The 17,258-nt window shown below is 44.6% G+C and overlaps 1 protein-coding gene across 1 annotated transcript; it reads left to right on the forward strand.

Annotated features, from left to right (window-relative positions):
• The first annotated feature begins 16,389 nt into the window (after positions 1-16,389).
• On the forward strand, positions 16,390-17,258 carry LOC124704631 (ubiquitin-60S ribosomal protein L40-like). The gene is made up of 4 exons (XM_047236905.1): positions 16,390-16,448; positions 16,543-16,726; positions 16,826-17,100; positions 17,197-17,258. The coding sequence occupies exons 1-4, from the start codon at positions 16,425-16,427 to the stop codon at positions 17,242-17,244; spliced, it is 531 nt and encodes a 176-aa protein (XP_047092861.1). The 5' UTR covers positions 16,390-16,424; the 3' UTR covers positions 17,245-17,258.

Genomic DNA, 17,258 nt, shown 5'->3' on the forward strand with positions numbered 1-17,258 from the left:
TGGCCACCCCGTGGCCCCTCTTCGTCTCGTCTTCGGACTTCGGAAGCTTCGTGGAAAAATAGGCCCCTGGGCTTTGATTTCGTCCAATTCCGAGAATATTTCGTTACTAGGATTTCTGAAACCAAAAACAGCGAGAAAAAGCAAGCGGCACTTCGGCATCTTGTTAATAGGTTAGTTCCAGAAAATGCACAAATATGACATAAAGTGTGCATAAAACATGTAGGTATCATCAATAATATGGCATAGAACATAAGAAATTATCGATACGTCGGAGACGTATCAACCGCCTACACCGGCAACTGATGAAGCTAATGATAATGATCATGAAACTTCGAACGAGGAAACTGCTGAACCTCGCAGATCGACAAGGGAACGTGCCACTCCTGATTGGTATGATCCTTGTCTAAATGTCATGATTGTGAACAACAATGATGAGGACCCTGCGACGTATGAAGAAGCGATGATGAGCCCAGATTCCAACAAATGGCAAGAAGCCATGAAATCCGAAATGGGATCCATGTATGATAACAAAGTATGGACTTTGGTAGACTTACCTAATAGCCGCAAGGCTGTCGAAAATAAATGGATCTTCAAGAGAAAAACAGATGCTGATGGTAATATTACTGTCTATAAAGCTCGACTTGTCGCAAAGGGTTTCCGACAAATTCAAGGTGTTGACTACGATGAGACTTTCTCACCTGTAGCGAAGCTAAAATGCTGTGAGGATTTTGTTAGCAATAGCTGCATTTTTCGATTATGAGATTTGGCAGATGGATGTCAAAACGGCGTTCCTTAATAGAGACATTGAGGAAGAGTTGTATATGGTACAACCCAAAGGTTTTGTCGATCCTAAAAATGCTGACAAAGTATGCAAACTTCAACGTTCAATTTATGGACTGAAGCAAGCATCGAGAAGTTGGAACCGACGTTTTGATAAGGTGATCAAAGACTTCGGGTTTATACAGTGCCATGGAGAGGCCTGTATTTACAAGAAAGTGAGTGGGAGCTCTGTAGCATTCCTGATATTATATGTAGATGACATATTATTGATTGGGAATGATATAGAACTATTAAGCGAGTGTAAAAGGTTATTTGAATAACAGTTTTTCAATGAAAGACCTTGGTGAAGCATCGTATATATTAGGCATCAAGATTTATAGAGATAGATCAAGACGCCTAATAGGGCTATCACAGAGTACATACCTGGACAAGATTCTAAAGAAGTTTAGAATGGGCGAAAGTAAGAAAGGGTTTTTACCTATGTTACCAGGCAAGGTCTTGAGTAAGACTCAAGAACCGGCTACGGCAGAAGAAAGAGAAAGGATGAGTCAGATCCCCTATGCTTCGGCAGTAGGCTCTATCATGTATGCCATGCTATGTACTAGACCGGATATAGCACATGCTCGTTAGTTTAACCAGCGAGATATCAAAGTGATCCGGGAATGGAACATCTGGACAGCGGTCAAGAATATCCCTGAAGTACTTGAAAAGAACTAAGGATATGTTTCTTTGTTATGGAGGTGACCAAGAGCTCATTGTAACAAGTTACACCGATGCAAGTTGGAACACCGATCCCGATGACTCTAAGTCACAATCCGGGTATGTGTTTATATTGAATGGTGCTTTGCGATAGGCTGGGCAAGCTCGAAGCGGTGCACGGTGGCGAAGTCTTCAACGGAATCGGAGTACATAGCGGCTTCAGAGGCTTCATCAGAAGCGGTATGGATGAAGAGGTTCATTATAGAGCTCGGTGTGGTTCCTAGTGCATTGGACCCACTAGTCATATACTGTGACAACATGGGTGCCATCGCCAATGCACATGAACCAAGGTCACACAAGAGGCTGAAGCATATCAAGCTGCGTTACCACTCGATTCGCGAGTACATCGAAGATGGAGAAGTAAAGATTTGCAAAGTACACATCGATCCGAATGTAGCAAGATCCGTTGACTAAAGCTCTCCCTAGGGCAAAGCATGACCAACACCAGAATGCCATGGGTGTTAGGTACCTTACAATGTAATCTAGATTATTGACTCTAGTGCAAGTGGGAGACTGTTGGAGATATGCCCAAGAGGCAATAATAAAAGTGGTTATTATATATCTTTATGTTTATGATAAATGTTTATATACCATGCTATAATTGTATTAACCGAAACATTGATACATGTGTGATATGTAAACAACAAAGAGTCCCTAGTATGCCTCTTAACTAGCTTGTTGATTAATAGATGATTAGTTTCATAATCATGAACATTGGATGTTATTAATAACAAGGTTATATCATTATGTGAATGATGTAATGGACACACCCAATTAAGCGTAGCATAAGATCACGTCATTAAGTTATTTGCTATAAGCTTTCGATACATAGTTACCTAGTCCTTATGACCATGAGATCATGTAAATCACTTATACCGGAAAGGTACTTTGATTACATCAAACGCCACTCGCGTAAATGGGTGGTTATAAAGGTGGGATTAAGTATCCGGAAAGTATGAGTTGAGGCATATGGATCAACAGTGGGATTTGTCCATCCCGATGACGGATAGATATACTCCGGGCCCTCTCGGTGGAATGTCGTCTAATGTCTTGCAAGCATATGAATAAGTTCATAAGAGACCACATACCACGGTACGAGTAAAGAGTACTTGTCGGGAGACGAGGTTGAACAAGGTATGAAGTGATACCGATGATCAAACCTCGGACAAGTAAAATATCGCGTGACAAAGGGAATTGGTATCGTATGTGAATGGTTCATTCGATCACTAAAGTCATCGTTGAATATGTGGGAGCCATTATGGATCTCCGGATCCCGCTATTGGTTATTGGTCGGAGTAAGTACTCAACCATGTCCGCATAGTTCACGAACCGTAGGGTGACACACTTAAAGTTGGATGTTGAAATGGTAGAACTTGAATATGGAATGGAGTTCGAATATTTGTTCGGAGTCCCGGATGAGATCCCGGACATCACGAGGAGTCCCGGAATGGTCCGGAGAATAAGATTCATATATAGGATTTTATAAGATTTAAAATGATCCGGAAGGTTCTATGGAAGGTTCTAGAAGGTTCTAGAAAAGTCCGGAAGAAACCACTAAGGAAGGCGGAGTCCCGGAGGGACTCCACCTCCCATGGCCGGCCAACCCTAAGGGAGGAGTCCCAAGTGGACTCCCCAAAGGGGGCCGGCCCCCCCCCCCCCCCACATGGAAGGGGGAATCCCACCCCAAGTGGGATTCCCACCTTGGGTAGGTTTCCCTATCACATGGAGGCCTTGTTCGGTTAGTCCCGCCCCGGCCGGGATTTTGACTCAACCCCCGTGGGTCGACCGGGATTGGCCTGGCCGGGAATCAACCCCGGACAGCACTAGAAATTGCGTTCGGTTAAACCCGGTCTAGATCCCACCCCGGCCTAAACCACCCCGATCCCGTCCAAATCGCGTGTATTAAAAACATCGAGTCCCACCCCGTGGAACTGTTCCTGCGTCCTCGTCCCGAATCGGTACCGAGAATATCTCGCTCTTTTCTCCCTCGCGCGATTCAAGGCTGCGCCGCCGACGACGGAAGGACCGGCGGCGAGGATGTAGTGCACAGCAGCCGGACGAGATGGGCGCTCCCGCCTCGAGTAGATGCTGCTGAGGAGCCCCGGCCGGAACTCTAGCTAGCCTAGGCTAGGTCCCATCTCCCCTGCCGCTTCCCGTCGGAGAAGATGAAGCAGCTCCGCGCAACAGGTTTGGGCGCGCGCGCTCTCCCTCCCAGATGTCAAGTTCCTTGGATAGTAGTAGATTTTTTGGTGATTTTGCGATTGGTCGTTACTAGGCCGGTGATTTAGCCACGGTTTCCCGGGGAGTGGGGAGTAACCGAACAAGCAAATGTCCTGCAGGGATTATAGGGTGTTTATGGGAAGGAATTAATGGGGATCCGGTGACACGAGGGGATCACCCAATTCCTCGGGTGGTTTGTTCCACGTGTGTATTGGTTCGGGATGAACCGAACGAGCCCGGAAGGTTTTTGGTTTGGGTCTTATTCGGAGACTTGTAGTCCAACACTTGGGGCTTCCACCTATATAATGAGGGGCCAAGGGGAGGGGGCCGGCCACCCCAAGACCACAAGGTGGCCGCACCCCCTAGTGGACGGCGCCCGCCTCTCCCAAACCCTAGCGGCCCTCTCTCCTCCACCACATCCCGCACGCTTAGCGAAGCTCCGCCGGGTTTCTCCACCACCACCGACACCACGCCGTCGTGCTGTTGGATTCAAGAGGAGCTACTACTTCCGCTGCCCGCTGGAACGGGGAGGTGGACGTCGTCTTCATCAACAACCGAACGTGTGACCGAGTACGGAGGTGCTGCCCGTTCGTGGCGCCGTGATCAAGATCTTCTACGCGCTTTTGCAAGCGGCAAGTGAACGTCTACCGCAGCAACAAGAGCCTCATCTTGTAGGCTTTGGAATCTCTTCAAGGGTGAGACTCGATAATCCCCTCGTTGCTACCGTCTTCTAGATTGCATCTTGACTTGGATTGCGTGTTCGCGGTAGGAATTTTTTTTTTCTATGCAACGAATCCCTACACCGAATTGGTCCCTGTGGAAACGCATTTTCTGCATTCGCCGCAACAGCTCCCACAACATCGCCTACAATATAGGTGGTGTTGTTATCTGTGTCCGTCCTGACGTCGATTATTTCGACGTCGAATTCCCCGACTTCGTCCAAGGGTGGGGCACGAGATGGCTATACATCCGCGAGGAGTATCTTGACTCGCAGGATTACAACATCGCGCCCTTTGACGGTAGCGCAAAAATCCTTCGACGCCGATCATGGGACGCGGAAGCTACCGAAGAAGAAAAAATGGCGACAGATTCACTAACGAAGGGCATCCATGAGCTCCAGAATACCCGCGGTAAAGAACTGTCGGGTATCCAAATTACTGCGCATTTCCTTAGGATTAGGGTGCAGCCTACAGAGGCTCGCAAGAACCCTTTGTGGCTGTATGCTGGCGAGAAAGATGTCGACCGCATATCCAAAGATCTCTCTGTGAAGGATTTGGAAAATCTTGTCCGACGTGTTTCGTCGCTAAGCAAAAAAGATTCAGTTCCATCCTCTTGCCGAGTGGAGCCGTACAACAGCGCCAATCCCCTTTCCAAGGTAAATGATTTGTCCTCTCGCAATTATGTTTCTTCGACTACTATCTTGCATAAATTGTCTTCCTGAGTTTTTATCATTTCGACTACTGTCTCGCTGAACTTTCTTTTGGTGATTTCCTTCTTCAGAAACATCAAGTTTTATCCTCCCTGCCTCCCCTTCCTAAGGTGGGGAGGTCGACGAACGAGTCGTCGTTATTGACGATGCGCAGGGTACTTCTCGCCCTAAGAGTGAAGTCGTAGGATCTCACAAATCCGCGGCTTCCTCTGAAAGAGATACTGAATCCGACGCTTCCGAGTCGGTACACTCTCTCCCTTCCGCTGCTTCCCCAAAGAACAAGAGGAAGAGGGGTGATGTCGAAGATCCCGGCACCTCCAAACCCGGCGGATTACCTGCCGAAGAACCTACTCCCGAGGAGGAGGAGGACGCCTTCAATCCTTACGAGGATGCCCTCGTTAGCTCGTAAGCTACCCTACTGTCTTTTCCTTTTATATATTGTTTATGAATGCTCTTATACTATCTTTTGTGCACAGTGGCAAAGAAGAAGAAGAACCCGCTGTCAATGTGACTGCTCCAACGAGCACGTCGCAAACTTTAGTTCTTTCGAAAACTCGTCGTGCGACGGAGGAAACCTCGCCTCCTCACCAAGATTTGGAGAAGTCGACTCCTGACACCAGCCCCCGAGCCTCCTCGCCAAAAAGAGCGAGGATTTAACTTGGCGAGGAACAAGGCTTATTGGCCGGGAGTTCGTCGACTCCTTCCTTGGATGATGTAAGTACCCTTATATCTATTTTGTCTTCTGTCGAGTTTTTTCCTCTTGACCTCTCTTACAACTTTGTTTTGATCAGCCTCTCATGAAGGAATTCATCCGTCTTGGTACTCAATTCATTGGGTACCGTAACACTGTTGATGGTTTGAAAGGTACACCTTTCTATTGTCTTTATTTTTCACCCAATGGACTATCTTGCTGTCTATCTTACCACTTCTTCCATGTTTCCTTCCGCTAGAGGGTCTCGCCAAAGCTAACAAGCGTGCCGATGACCTCGCCATCAAGCTTGAACGAAGTGAAAAAGCTCTCGAGAAGGCCGAACAAGACGCTGCCTCTGTTGGAGATCTTCGGAAAAGATTGCACCAAGCTGAAACTGACTTGAGCGAGAATACAACTCAACAGATTGCTCGTGAGGAGGATGTCATTGGCCGCCTGGAGTCGCAGAATCGGCGCTTTCTCAGTAAGTTCATTAATTTCTTTGCCCGAGTCCCTTCGAAGATTAGTTCTCCTTATATTTGTTGATAACCCGAAATTTGTTTCAGCAAGAAAAATGGGCCAAGATTTTGAACTTGAGAGGCCTGAAGGGGATCGTCTTCTCGACACCCTTTCTCTCCTTGAAATTCATGGGGATCTGATGCGCCGCAGTATTTCTGATGCGCGAGCCGCTTTTACGCGCCTTTTCCCCTACTTCTTCCCGAAGAAGAGCGCGCCAGACACCTTCTCTGAGCCTGCTAAGTGCTTTAATCCTGAAGAGGATCTTGGGTCGGCTTTCCGGCAGGAAAACCTGAAGATTGGCGTCGAGGGCACCATAGCTTTGGTTGCCGAGAGCCAGCAGAACATCGACTGGGCGAAAGCTGGTGACACGAAGAGGATCAACAAGGAGAGGTGTGATGTCTACGCACGCTTCTATTTCTGTAGACAGTGTTGGGCCTCCAAGAGCAGAGGTTTGTAGAACAGCAGCAAGTTTCCCTTAAGTGAATCACCCAAGGTTTATCGAACTCAGGGAGGTAGAGGTCAAAGATATCCCTCTCAAGCAACCCTGCAATTAAGATACAAGAAGTCTCTTGTGTCCCCAACACACCTAATACACTTGTCAGATGTATAGGTGCACTAGTTCGGCGAAGAGATAGTGAAATACAAGTAATATGGATGATTGTAAGTAGTAATTGCAATCTGAAATAAAGATGGCAGCAAGCAAACATGTAACATAACTTGTTGGAAACGGTGTTTCAATACTTAGAAACAAGGCCTAGGGATCATACTTTCACTAGTGGACACTCTCAACAATGATCACATAACTGAATAAATAAATGCTACTTCCAAACACTCTCTTGTTGGATAACAAACACCATTCATTGTGTAATACGAACCGGTGCTAAAGGTCCTCTCGCTCGGGCGCCCGACAGCCGCCACGTGGTGCCCCCTTTAGCACCGGTTCGTAACTAAACCGGTGCAAAAGGGGCGGGGCCTTTTGCACCGGATTGTTTGCACCGGTTCACAATCCGGTGCATATGGCCCTAATGAACCGGTGCAAAAGGGTCGTTTTCCACTAGTGGACAGAGATGGAAACCAGTGCGTTGAAGGAGGCAACGAGTGGATTGTAGTGGCCATCAAGACCTGCTATAATGTATTCCACAAGTTCATCTTCATCGATGAAATTTTCAACCTCAGAAAGTTCAGAGGCGAGCCCTTTCATCTTGGCAGCATCCTGAATAGCGGAGAGGCCTTTCTTTTTGGTGTTGGCGAGGGCCTTGCACAGGTGGTAACCCGGAAACGGGATTGCAGGGATAACTTCGCGTCTATTGCAACCCACATCAACAGTGCGCTCGTGATCAAGAACTTGGGACAAGATGTCCCTTCCCCATGGAATTCAATACGTAAGTGGGGACTTCTTGAGCGCGAGGAATCCAAGTGGTGTATGTTGATAACCCACAAGTATAGGGGATCGCAAAAGTCTTCGAGGGAAGTAAAACCCAAATTTATTGATTCGACACAAGGGGAGGTAAAGAATACTTATAAGCCTTAACAACTGAGTTGTCAATTCAGCTGCACCTCGAAAAGCACTAGTAACAGGGGTGATGTGAAAGCAGCAGTAATATGAGAGCAGTAGTAACGGTAATACGACAGCGAGTAACTGTAATATGAAAGCAATGGCACCGAGAAAATAGTTGATACTACTTCCAATGTCATATAGGAACGAGTATATGATGATGAGAGATGGACCGGGGTTCCCAGCTATGTACACTAGTGGTAACTCTCCAATAACAAGTGTTGGGTGAACAAATTAGAGTTGGGCAATTGATAGGATTGAAATAGCATTAAGACAGAACATCAAGATCATTAATCATGTAGGCATGTTTTCCATATATAGTCATACGTGCTCGCAATGAGAAACTTGTACAACATCTTTTGTCCTACCAGCCGGTGGCAGCCGGGCCTCTAGGGAATCTACTTGGAAATTAAGGTACTCCTTTTAATAGAGCACCGGAGCAAAGCATTAACACTCCGTGAAAACATGTGATCCTCATATCTAAGCCTTCCCCTCCAGTTGTCCCAATTTCGTCACTTTGGGGCCTTTGGTTCCGGACATAGACATGTGCATACAACTTGTAGATACAATCTAAGCAATAAGTATAGAGCTTAAATCTAAGATCATGCCACTCGGGCCCTAGTGACAAGCATTAAACACAACAAGATTGCAGCAACAATAACTTCATAAACTTTGTAGATATACTAATCATAATGTAACAATCCATCGGATACCGACAAACACAACACCGATTACATCAGATGAATCTCAATCATGTAAGGCAGCTCATGAGATCATTGTATTGAAGTACATGGGGGGAGAATACCAACTAGCTACAGCTAGAACCCGTAGTCCATGGGGGAACTACTCACGGAGCATGATGGAGGCGGTGGCGTTGATGGAGATGCCTTCCGGGGGCACTTCCCCGTCCCGGCAGGGTGCCGGAACAGAGACTTCTGTCCCCCGAATTGGAGTTTCGCGATGGTGGCGGCGCCCCTGGAGTCTTTCTGGAGTTTCGTCAATTGGTATCGAAGATTTAGGTCTCCAGGGCTTAAATAGGCGAAGAGTCGGAGTCGGAGGGGCCACGGGGCCTCCTCACACTAGGGCGGCGCCCCCCTTGGGCCGCGCCGACCACACGTGTGGGGCCCCCAGGGCTCCCCTCTGGTCCCCCTTTGACTTTCTGGAAGGTTCCGGGAAAAATAAGATGTTGGGTCTTCGTTTCGTCGAATTCCGAGAATATTGCCCGAACAGCCTTTCTGGAACCAAAAACAACAGAACACAACAACTGACCCTTTGGCATCTCATTAATAGGTTAGTTCCGGAAAATGCATAAAAACATTATAAAGTGCAAGCAAAACATGTAAGTATTGTCATAAAACAAGCATGGAACATCAGAAATTATAGGTACGTTGGAGACGTATCGGCATCCCCAAGCTTAGTTCCTGCTCGCCCTCGAGTAGGTAAACGATAAAAAGAGTAATTTCTGTAGTGACATGCTACTTACATAACCTTGATCATACTATTATAAAGCATATGAGATGAATGCAGTGACTCAAGGCAATGAAGTTGCTAACAAATAGATAACATATAGCAAAACTTTTCATGAATAGTACTTTCAAGACAAGCATCAAAAGTCTCGCATAAGAGTTAACTCATAAAGCAATAAATTCAAAGTAAAGGCACTGAAGCAACACAGAGGAAGATTTAAGTTTCAGCAGTTGCTTTCAACTTTAAACATGTATATCTCATGGATAATGGTCAACACAAAGTAATATGATGAATGCGAATAAGCAAGTATGTAAGAATCAATGCACAGTTGACACAAGTGTTTGCTTCTAAGATGGAAGGAAGTAGGTAAACTGACTCAACATAAAGTAAAAGAATGGCCCTTCGCAGAGGGAAGCAGGTATTAAATCATGTGCTAGAGCTTTTTAAGTTTTGAAATCATATAGAGAGCATAAAAGTAAAGTTTTGAGAGGTGTTTGTTGTTGTCAACGAATGGTAGTGGTCACTCTAACTACCTCATCAACCAGACTTCCAAGAGTGGCTCCCATGAAGGACGTTATCTCTACCAGCAAGGTAGATCATCCCTCTTCTCTTTTGTTAACACATGTATTTTAGTTTCATTACTTATGGATGACACTCCTCCCGACCTTTTGCTTACACAAGCCATGGCTAACCGAATCCTCGGGTGCCTTCCAACATTCACATACCATGAAGGAGTGTCTATTTGCAAAATTAAGTTGCTTACTGATAGATCAGGGCAAAACACGTGAAGAGAATTATTAATGAAAGTTGATTAATTGGGGCTGGGAACCCTGTTGCCAGCTCTTTTTGCAAAATTATTGGATAAGCGGATGTGTCACTAGTCCATTATGAAAGTCTGTCAGGAGTAAATGACAAGATTGAAAGATAAACACCACATAATTTCTCATGAGCTATAAAACATCAACACAAATTGAGAAGCATTTTGAAGGTTTAAAGGTAGCACATGAAGTATTTACTTGGAATGGCAGGAAATACCACATAGTAGGTAGATATGGTGGACACAAATGGCATAGGTTTTGGCTCAAGGTTTTGGATGCACGAGAAGCATTCCCTCTCGGTACAAGGCTTTGGGCTAGCAAGGTTGTTTGAAGCAAACACAAGTATGAACCGGTACAACAAAACTTACATAAGAACATATTGCAAGCATTATAAAACTCTACATTGTCTTCCTTGTTGCTCAAACACTTCTACTAGAAAATATCTAGACCTTAGAGAGACCAATCATGCAAACCAATTTCAACAAGCTCTATGGTATTTCTCCACTAATAGGTTTAAACTACATGATGCAAGATCTTAATCATGATCTACTTGAGAGCTCAAAACAATTGCCAAGTATCAAATTATCCAAGACAATATGAAGCATTTTCTTTTTCCAACCAAATAGCAATAAATGCAATAGCTTCCAACTTTTATCATTGAACATTAAAAGTAAAACGAAGAACACAAGTGTTCATATGAAAAAGCGGAGCGTGTCTCTCTCCCAAACAAGGATTGCTAGGATCCGAATTTATTCAAACATAAACAAAAATAAAAGCACACAGACGCTCCAAGTAAAGAACATAAGATGTGACCGAATAAAAATATAGTTTCAATAGAAGAACCTGATAAATTGATGAAGAAGGGGATGCCTTGGGAATCCCCAAGCTTAGACGCTTCAGTCTTCTTGAAATATGCAGGGATGAACCACGGGGGCATCCCCAAGCTTAGACCTTTCACTCTTCTTGATCATATATCATCCTCCTCTCTTGACCCTTGAAAACTTCCTTCACACCAAACTTCTCATAAACTTCATTAGAGGGGTTAGTACTCAAAAACTTTAATCCACTTTAGCCCTGTACTGACACATTGCAAGAACTCAATAAAACATTAGCTACAGCTCTCCACGTCTAAAAAGCCTCACTTAAAGTCCACAAGAGACAATGCAAAAAAAAACAGAGACAGAATCTGTCAAAACGAGACAACCGAGTAAACACGAATTTTTAAGAGGTACTTCCGTTGCTCAAGTCAGAAAACTCAAAACTAATGAAAGTTGCGTACATATCTGAGGATCATTCACGTAAATTGGCAGTTTTTTCTGAGTTACCTACAGAGAATCATACCCAGATTCGTGACAGCAAGAAATCTGTTTCTGCGCAGAAATCCAAATATAGCATCAACCTTCTGTTAGAGACTTCACTTGGCACAACATTGCAATAAAATAAAGATAAGGAGAGGTTGCTACAGTAGTAACAACTTCCAAAACACATCAAAACAGTAGCAAAATAAAGACATGGGTTATCTCCCAAGAAGTGCTTTCTTTATAGCCATTAAGATGGGCTCAGCAGTTTTAATGATGCACTCGCAAGAAATAAGAGTTGAAGCAAAAGAGAGCATCAAGAAGCAAATTCAAAACACATTTAAGTCTAACCCACTTCCTATGCATAGGAATCTTGTACACGAAAAAATTCATGAAGAACAAAGTAACAAGCATAAGAAGATAAAACAAGAGTAACTTCAAAAGTTTCAGCATATAGAGAGGTGTTTTAATACCATGCAAATTTCTACAACCATATTTTCCTCTCTCATAATAATTTTCAGTAGCTTCATGAACAAACTCAACAATATAACTATCACATAAAGCATGTCTTTCATGATTCACAAACACATAATTTTTATCAAGCTCAAAAATAATAGGATCAAAACTTTCAAACCCACTTTTATCAATAATATAACGAGATGATTGATCAATCTCAAAAGATATGGGACTCATAGATAAAGTCAAGAACTCTCCAATCCCATTTTCATTAGTAGTACAATTAATAGTATCAAGTAACATAGGACCATCATCTAGAGATTTATCATAAACATTTGCCAAGCAAAACTCTTTAGTACCATGCATTTCGACATCAGGCACAAACAAAGCATTACCATAAAATTTATCAAAGTAGCATGGATTATCATAGATAACAGTAGCATAATTATTCTCACAAGTTTTACTCATAGGGAATATTTCAAGAGAATCCACGGGAACATAACATTCATCCTCCTTTGGTAAGCATGGAGGACAATCAAATAGTGTAAGAGATAAAGAGTTACTCTCATTAGAAGGTTGGCATGGGTAGCTAATCCATTCTTCCTCCTTTTGTTCATCACTCTCCTCCTCTTTTTCATCCAATGAGCTTTCAGGTTCATCAATTTCTTCTTCCACTGGTTCCTGCAAATTGTGATTCCATTCTTGTGCATTAATGAGTCTCTCTTTATAATCAATAATATAGGGATTATCACTGTAGCTTTCTATGCAAAAATTAAGGATAGAAGAGGCATAATCTTTAAGGTCCTTACAAACAACACAAGTTTCATAATTTCTAGCAATGAAGGATTCGATCTCAGAAGCTCCCATAAACAAAACAAACTGTTCTACTTCTTCGAACCCAAAATAAATATAGCTATTCCAATTATAGTTCTTAATTAAAACTTCCTCACTAAAGACACATTGAAATTTAAGATGTTTAGTATCCTGTTTAGAGCAACAGTTTATATCATGGCGTTTAAGCAAGATTTTAGCAATTGTATTCAATTTTTCTATCACAACACTCATAACTTTTCCCGTTCTTGATTCTCTATAATTATTATATAATTCAATAAGCTCCAAATAGGTTGTAGGTTCTCCCATAGCAACAGTTTTTAATTTTTAGGTTTTTCAAATTTTTATGGATTTTTGGGTATATGAGAAAAGTAAAACAAGACAAAAATAAACTAGACGAAAGTAAACTAAACAAAATAAAACTAGGCGGAAATAAACTAAGCACAAATAAAGTAAACAAAAGTAAACAAAACAAAACAAAATAAAATAAAACAGAGAGAGAGGTAGAGTGTACTCCCCAGGTGAACTTATGAGTAGAGCTATGCCTCCCTGGCAACGGCGCCAGAAAATAGTCTTGATAACCCACAAGTATAGGGGATCGCAACGAGTCTTCGAGGGAAGTAAAACCCAAATTTATTGATTCGACACAAGGGGAGGTAAAGAATACTTATAAGCCATAACAACTGAGTTGTCAATTCGGATGCACCTGGAAAAGCACTAGTAACGAGGGGTGATGTGAAAGCAGCGGTAATATGAGAGCGAGTAGTAACGATAACACAACGACGATGCATGAGTAATATGAGAGCAATGGCACCGAGAAAATAGTTGATACTACTTCCAATGTCATATAGGAACGAGTATATGATGATGAGAGATGGACCGGGGTTCCCGGCTATCTACACTAGTGGTAACTCTCCAATAACAAGTGTTGGGTGAACAAATTACGGTTGGGCAATTGATAGGATTGAAATAGCATTAAGACGAGAACATCAAGATCATTAATCATGTAGGCATGTTTTCCATATATAGTCATACGTGCTCGCAATGAGAAACTTGTACAACATCTTTTGTCCTACCAGCTCGGTGGCAGCCGGGCCTCTAGGGAATCTACTGGAAATTAAGGTACTCCTTTTAATAGAGCACCGGAGCAAAGCATTAACACTCCGTGAAAACATGTGATCCTCATATCTAAGCCTTCCCCTCCAGTTGTCCCAATTTCTGCCACTTTGGGGCCTTTGGTTTCGGACATAGACATGTGCATACAACTTGTAGATACAATCTAAGTAATAAGTAAGAGCTTAAATCTAAGATCATGCCACTCGGGCCCTAGTGACAAGCATTAAACACAACAAGATTGCAGCAACAATAACTTCATAAACTTTGTAGATAGACTAATCATAATGTAACAATCCATCGGATCCCGACAAACACAACACCGATTACATCAGATGAATCTCAATCATGTAAGGCAGCTCATGAGATCATTGTATTGAAGTACATGGGGGAGAGAATACCAACTAGCTACAGCTAGAACCCGTAGTCCATGGGGGAACTACTCACGGAGCATGATGGAGGCGGTGACGTTGATGGAGATGGCTTCCGGGGGCACTTCCCCGTCCCGGCAGGGTGCCGGAACAGAGACTTCTGTCCCCCGAATTGGAGTTTCGCGATGGTGGCGGCGCCCCTGGAGTCTTTCTGGAGTTTCGTCAATTGGTATCGAAGATTTAGGTCTCCAGGGCTTAAATAGGCGAAGAGTCGGAGTCGGAGGGGCCACGGGGCCTCCTCACACTAGGGCGGCGCCCCCCCTTGGGCCGCGCCGACCACACGTGTGGGGCCCCCAGGGCTCCCCTCTGGTCCCCTTTGACTTTCTGGAAGGTTCCGGGGAAAATAAGATGTTGGGTCTTCGTTTCGTCGAATTCCGAGAATATTGCCCGAACAGCCTTTCGGAACCAAAAACAACGAAAACAACAATCGGCCCTTTGGCATCTCGTTAATAGGTTAGTTCCGGAAAATGCATAAAAACATTATAAATTGCAAGCAAAACATTTAAGTATTGTCATAAAACAAGCATGGAACATCAGAAATTATAGGTACGTTGGAGACGTATCATATGTCAGATTTTACTTAGTTGTTTTTGGCTTTTTTGGTTGTATCTCAACCTCAATTGTATTTGTACAATGAGGCATCTTTGGTTGTGAAACACCAACATTGCGACCACACGAAGTGCCCCGCCACTACCATCCTAGGAGAGCCTACACAGGCTTCATGGGCTGACCCATCTAGTGGCGGCAACAAGAGAGGAGGAAGGGGAGGGGCCGAGGGGCCTTGTGCCGAAGGCGGTGGCGATGGTTTCCCTTTATATTGGCAGATAAGACAACTCTGGGATGGGGGTTGAGCAACCTTTTTCTCTCCATTTATATTGACACCAAGTGTTTATGTGGGCAGGGATCAGGGAGATCCTGTCGTGCGCTTGGAACCCAACAGGGGTTGGGGACTTTATCGCTATTATCCAGGGTTTGTCGGGGCGCCTCCGTAGATTAGCTTGGTTTACCTTTGTGGCTCAATGCTGGACTCTTTGGAATGTTCGCAATAAGCTAGCTATAGAGGGAAAGGCCATCGGCAGCCCGGCTGATGCTATGTTCAAAATATCTATTCATATGCAGGGCTGGAGGGTTCGACAGACGGACCGGAGACTCTTGGACGTGGCGGTGGACGAGGTTAGGCGGCTCCATGGGGCGACGAGGACATGAGCTTCGGGCGGTGCAGCGCTACTCGGCAGTGCCCTTGGTCGTCGGCGTCTGGTAGCGCGTGTGTGGATCTTGTTATGTGTTGGTAGACTATGTTGTGCGGTGTCCCCGAACCTTTGATGTTGCTTGTATGACTTGAGGTACCAGACGTGGTGGAGAGTGTGTTGTATCGTCGAATTTGTGATGTGGGGCTATATATATATGGCCGGGCCTATGGCCTTCGGTTTAAAAAAGTATCTTTCTTGTTTAAGATGCTAGCTAGTACTCGGTCAACGGAAAAATGACTTAGAGCTCAATCGATTTTAGGATTTGCATCATGATTTGTGCACCTTAGATTTAAACATGGGGGTATCAAATGCAACATAGATTTCCAAGTTGCACATTACACATGACTTCCAACTAAAATTGGGTTGACCGAGAATTTGTCGCGTCCCGTTTACATATATATGGCAATGCAACCCATGTTGGCTCTCTTTGCAAACCCAGTAGCACTTGTTGTGATTGGATGTGATTTAAGCAGGAAACTACTTTTAGATGGTTTGGCTGCTTTTACTTGGCATAATAATGTACAAATGTATGGAATTAATGATGTGAACTAGCTGAGGACAGCGTGGTTGTTAGATTATTATCAGAAATTTGCACATCGATCACGCAAAACACCACATATGCGGACTTTTGACTATTTCTAGGAAGGCAATCGTTGAGCAAACTAGTTGCGGCAAGCTCTCTAGTCTCTAGCCTTGGAGTTAGCATCTAGTACTAGGAAAGATGGACTAGGAATCATATTCTCGATGGGAAGATGGAGAAAGTCCTGGACATGTACGTCGCTGCATGAGGTGATCCAACCCGGGCCGAGGATGTATTCCTACGTGGTGATTACGGTACGTAGCTTATTGCAGTCATAATCGAGCACGTATCCTTCTTTCGTGGAGGGCGCGTTTGGTCTCACCGCCTTGTCTCGGCTGCTATATATAGTCCATGAAACACCCAGGCACCACCACCCCAACCACAACCCACGACGAGAGAGAGTTTTCATCCAACAAACCGCCGGCCAAGATGCAGATCTTCGTGAAGACCCTCACGGGGAAGACGATCACGCTGGAGGTCGAGAGCAGCGACACCATCGACAATGTCAAGGCCAAGATTCAAGACAAGGAAGGTGTGCATCGTTCACTCGTTCTTCATCGTCCAGTTAATTACGATGTGTCGATCGATCTGTGATTTCATGTCTCATGCTAACTCGTGGCTTGTTTTGTAGGCATCCCGCCGGACCAGCAGCGGCTCATCTTCGCCGGGAAGCAGCTGGAGGACGGCCGGACGCTAGCAGACTACAACATCCAGAAGGAGTCGACGCTGCACCTGGTGCTCCGCCTCCGCGGCGGGAGCAGGGGCCATTACATCATCAAGGAGCCCAACCTGCTGCAGCTCGCGCTCAAGTACAACGAGAAGAAGATGGTCTGCCGCAAGTGCTACGCCCGCCTCCCAGCTCGCGCCACCAACTGCCGCAAGAAGAAGTGCGGCAGCACCGGAGAGGTATATATATAGTATATGCCTAGTTTCAGCTAGAATTAATCATGCATCTTTTTCTCTACTCTGATCTCACCTGTGTACGTGTTTGTTGCTTGCCAGATTAGGGCAAAGAAGAGGTTCATCAGCAAGACCAATACGCTCAACTGAAGAAGTCGTCGAGG

This window comes from Lolium rigidum, chromosome 3 (genome assembly GCF_022539505.1).
Source record: "Lolium rigidum isolate FL_2022 chromosome 3, APGP_CSIRO_Lrig_0.1, whole genome shotgun sequence".
NCBI classification, from domain to species: domain Eukaryota; kingdom Viridiplantae; phylum Streptophyta; class Magnoliopsida; order Poales; family Poaceae; genus Lolium; species Lolium rigidum.

What these genes read in the sequence shown, in the direction of transcription:
- LOC124704631 (XM_047236905.1), top strand. Translation starts at nt 16,425, where the DNA reads ATGTATTCCTACGTGGTGATTACG. An exon ending in ATTCCTACGTGGTGATTACG is followed by an intron (nt 16,449 to 16,542) that starts GTACGTAGCTTA and finishes TGCTATATATAG; the next exon opens with TCCATGAAACACCCAGGCAC. An exon ending in CAAGATTCAAGACAAGGAAG is followed by an intron (nt 16,727 to 16,825) that starts GTGTGCATCGTT and finishes CTTGTTTTGTAG; the next exon opens with GCATCCCGCCGGACCAGCAG.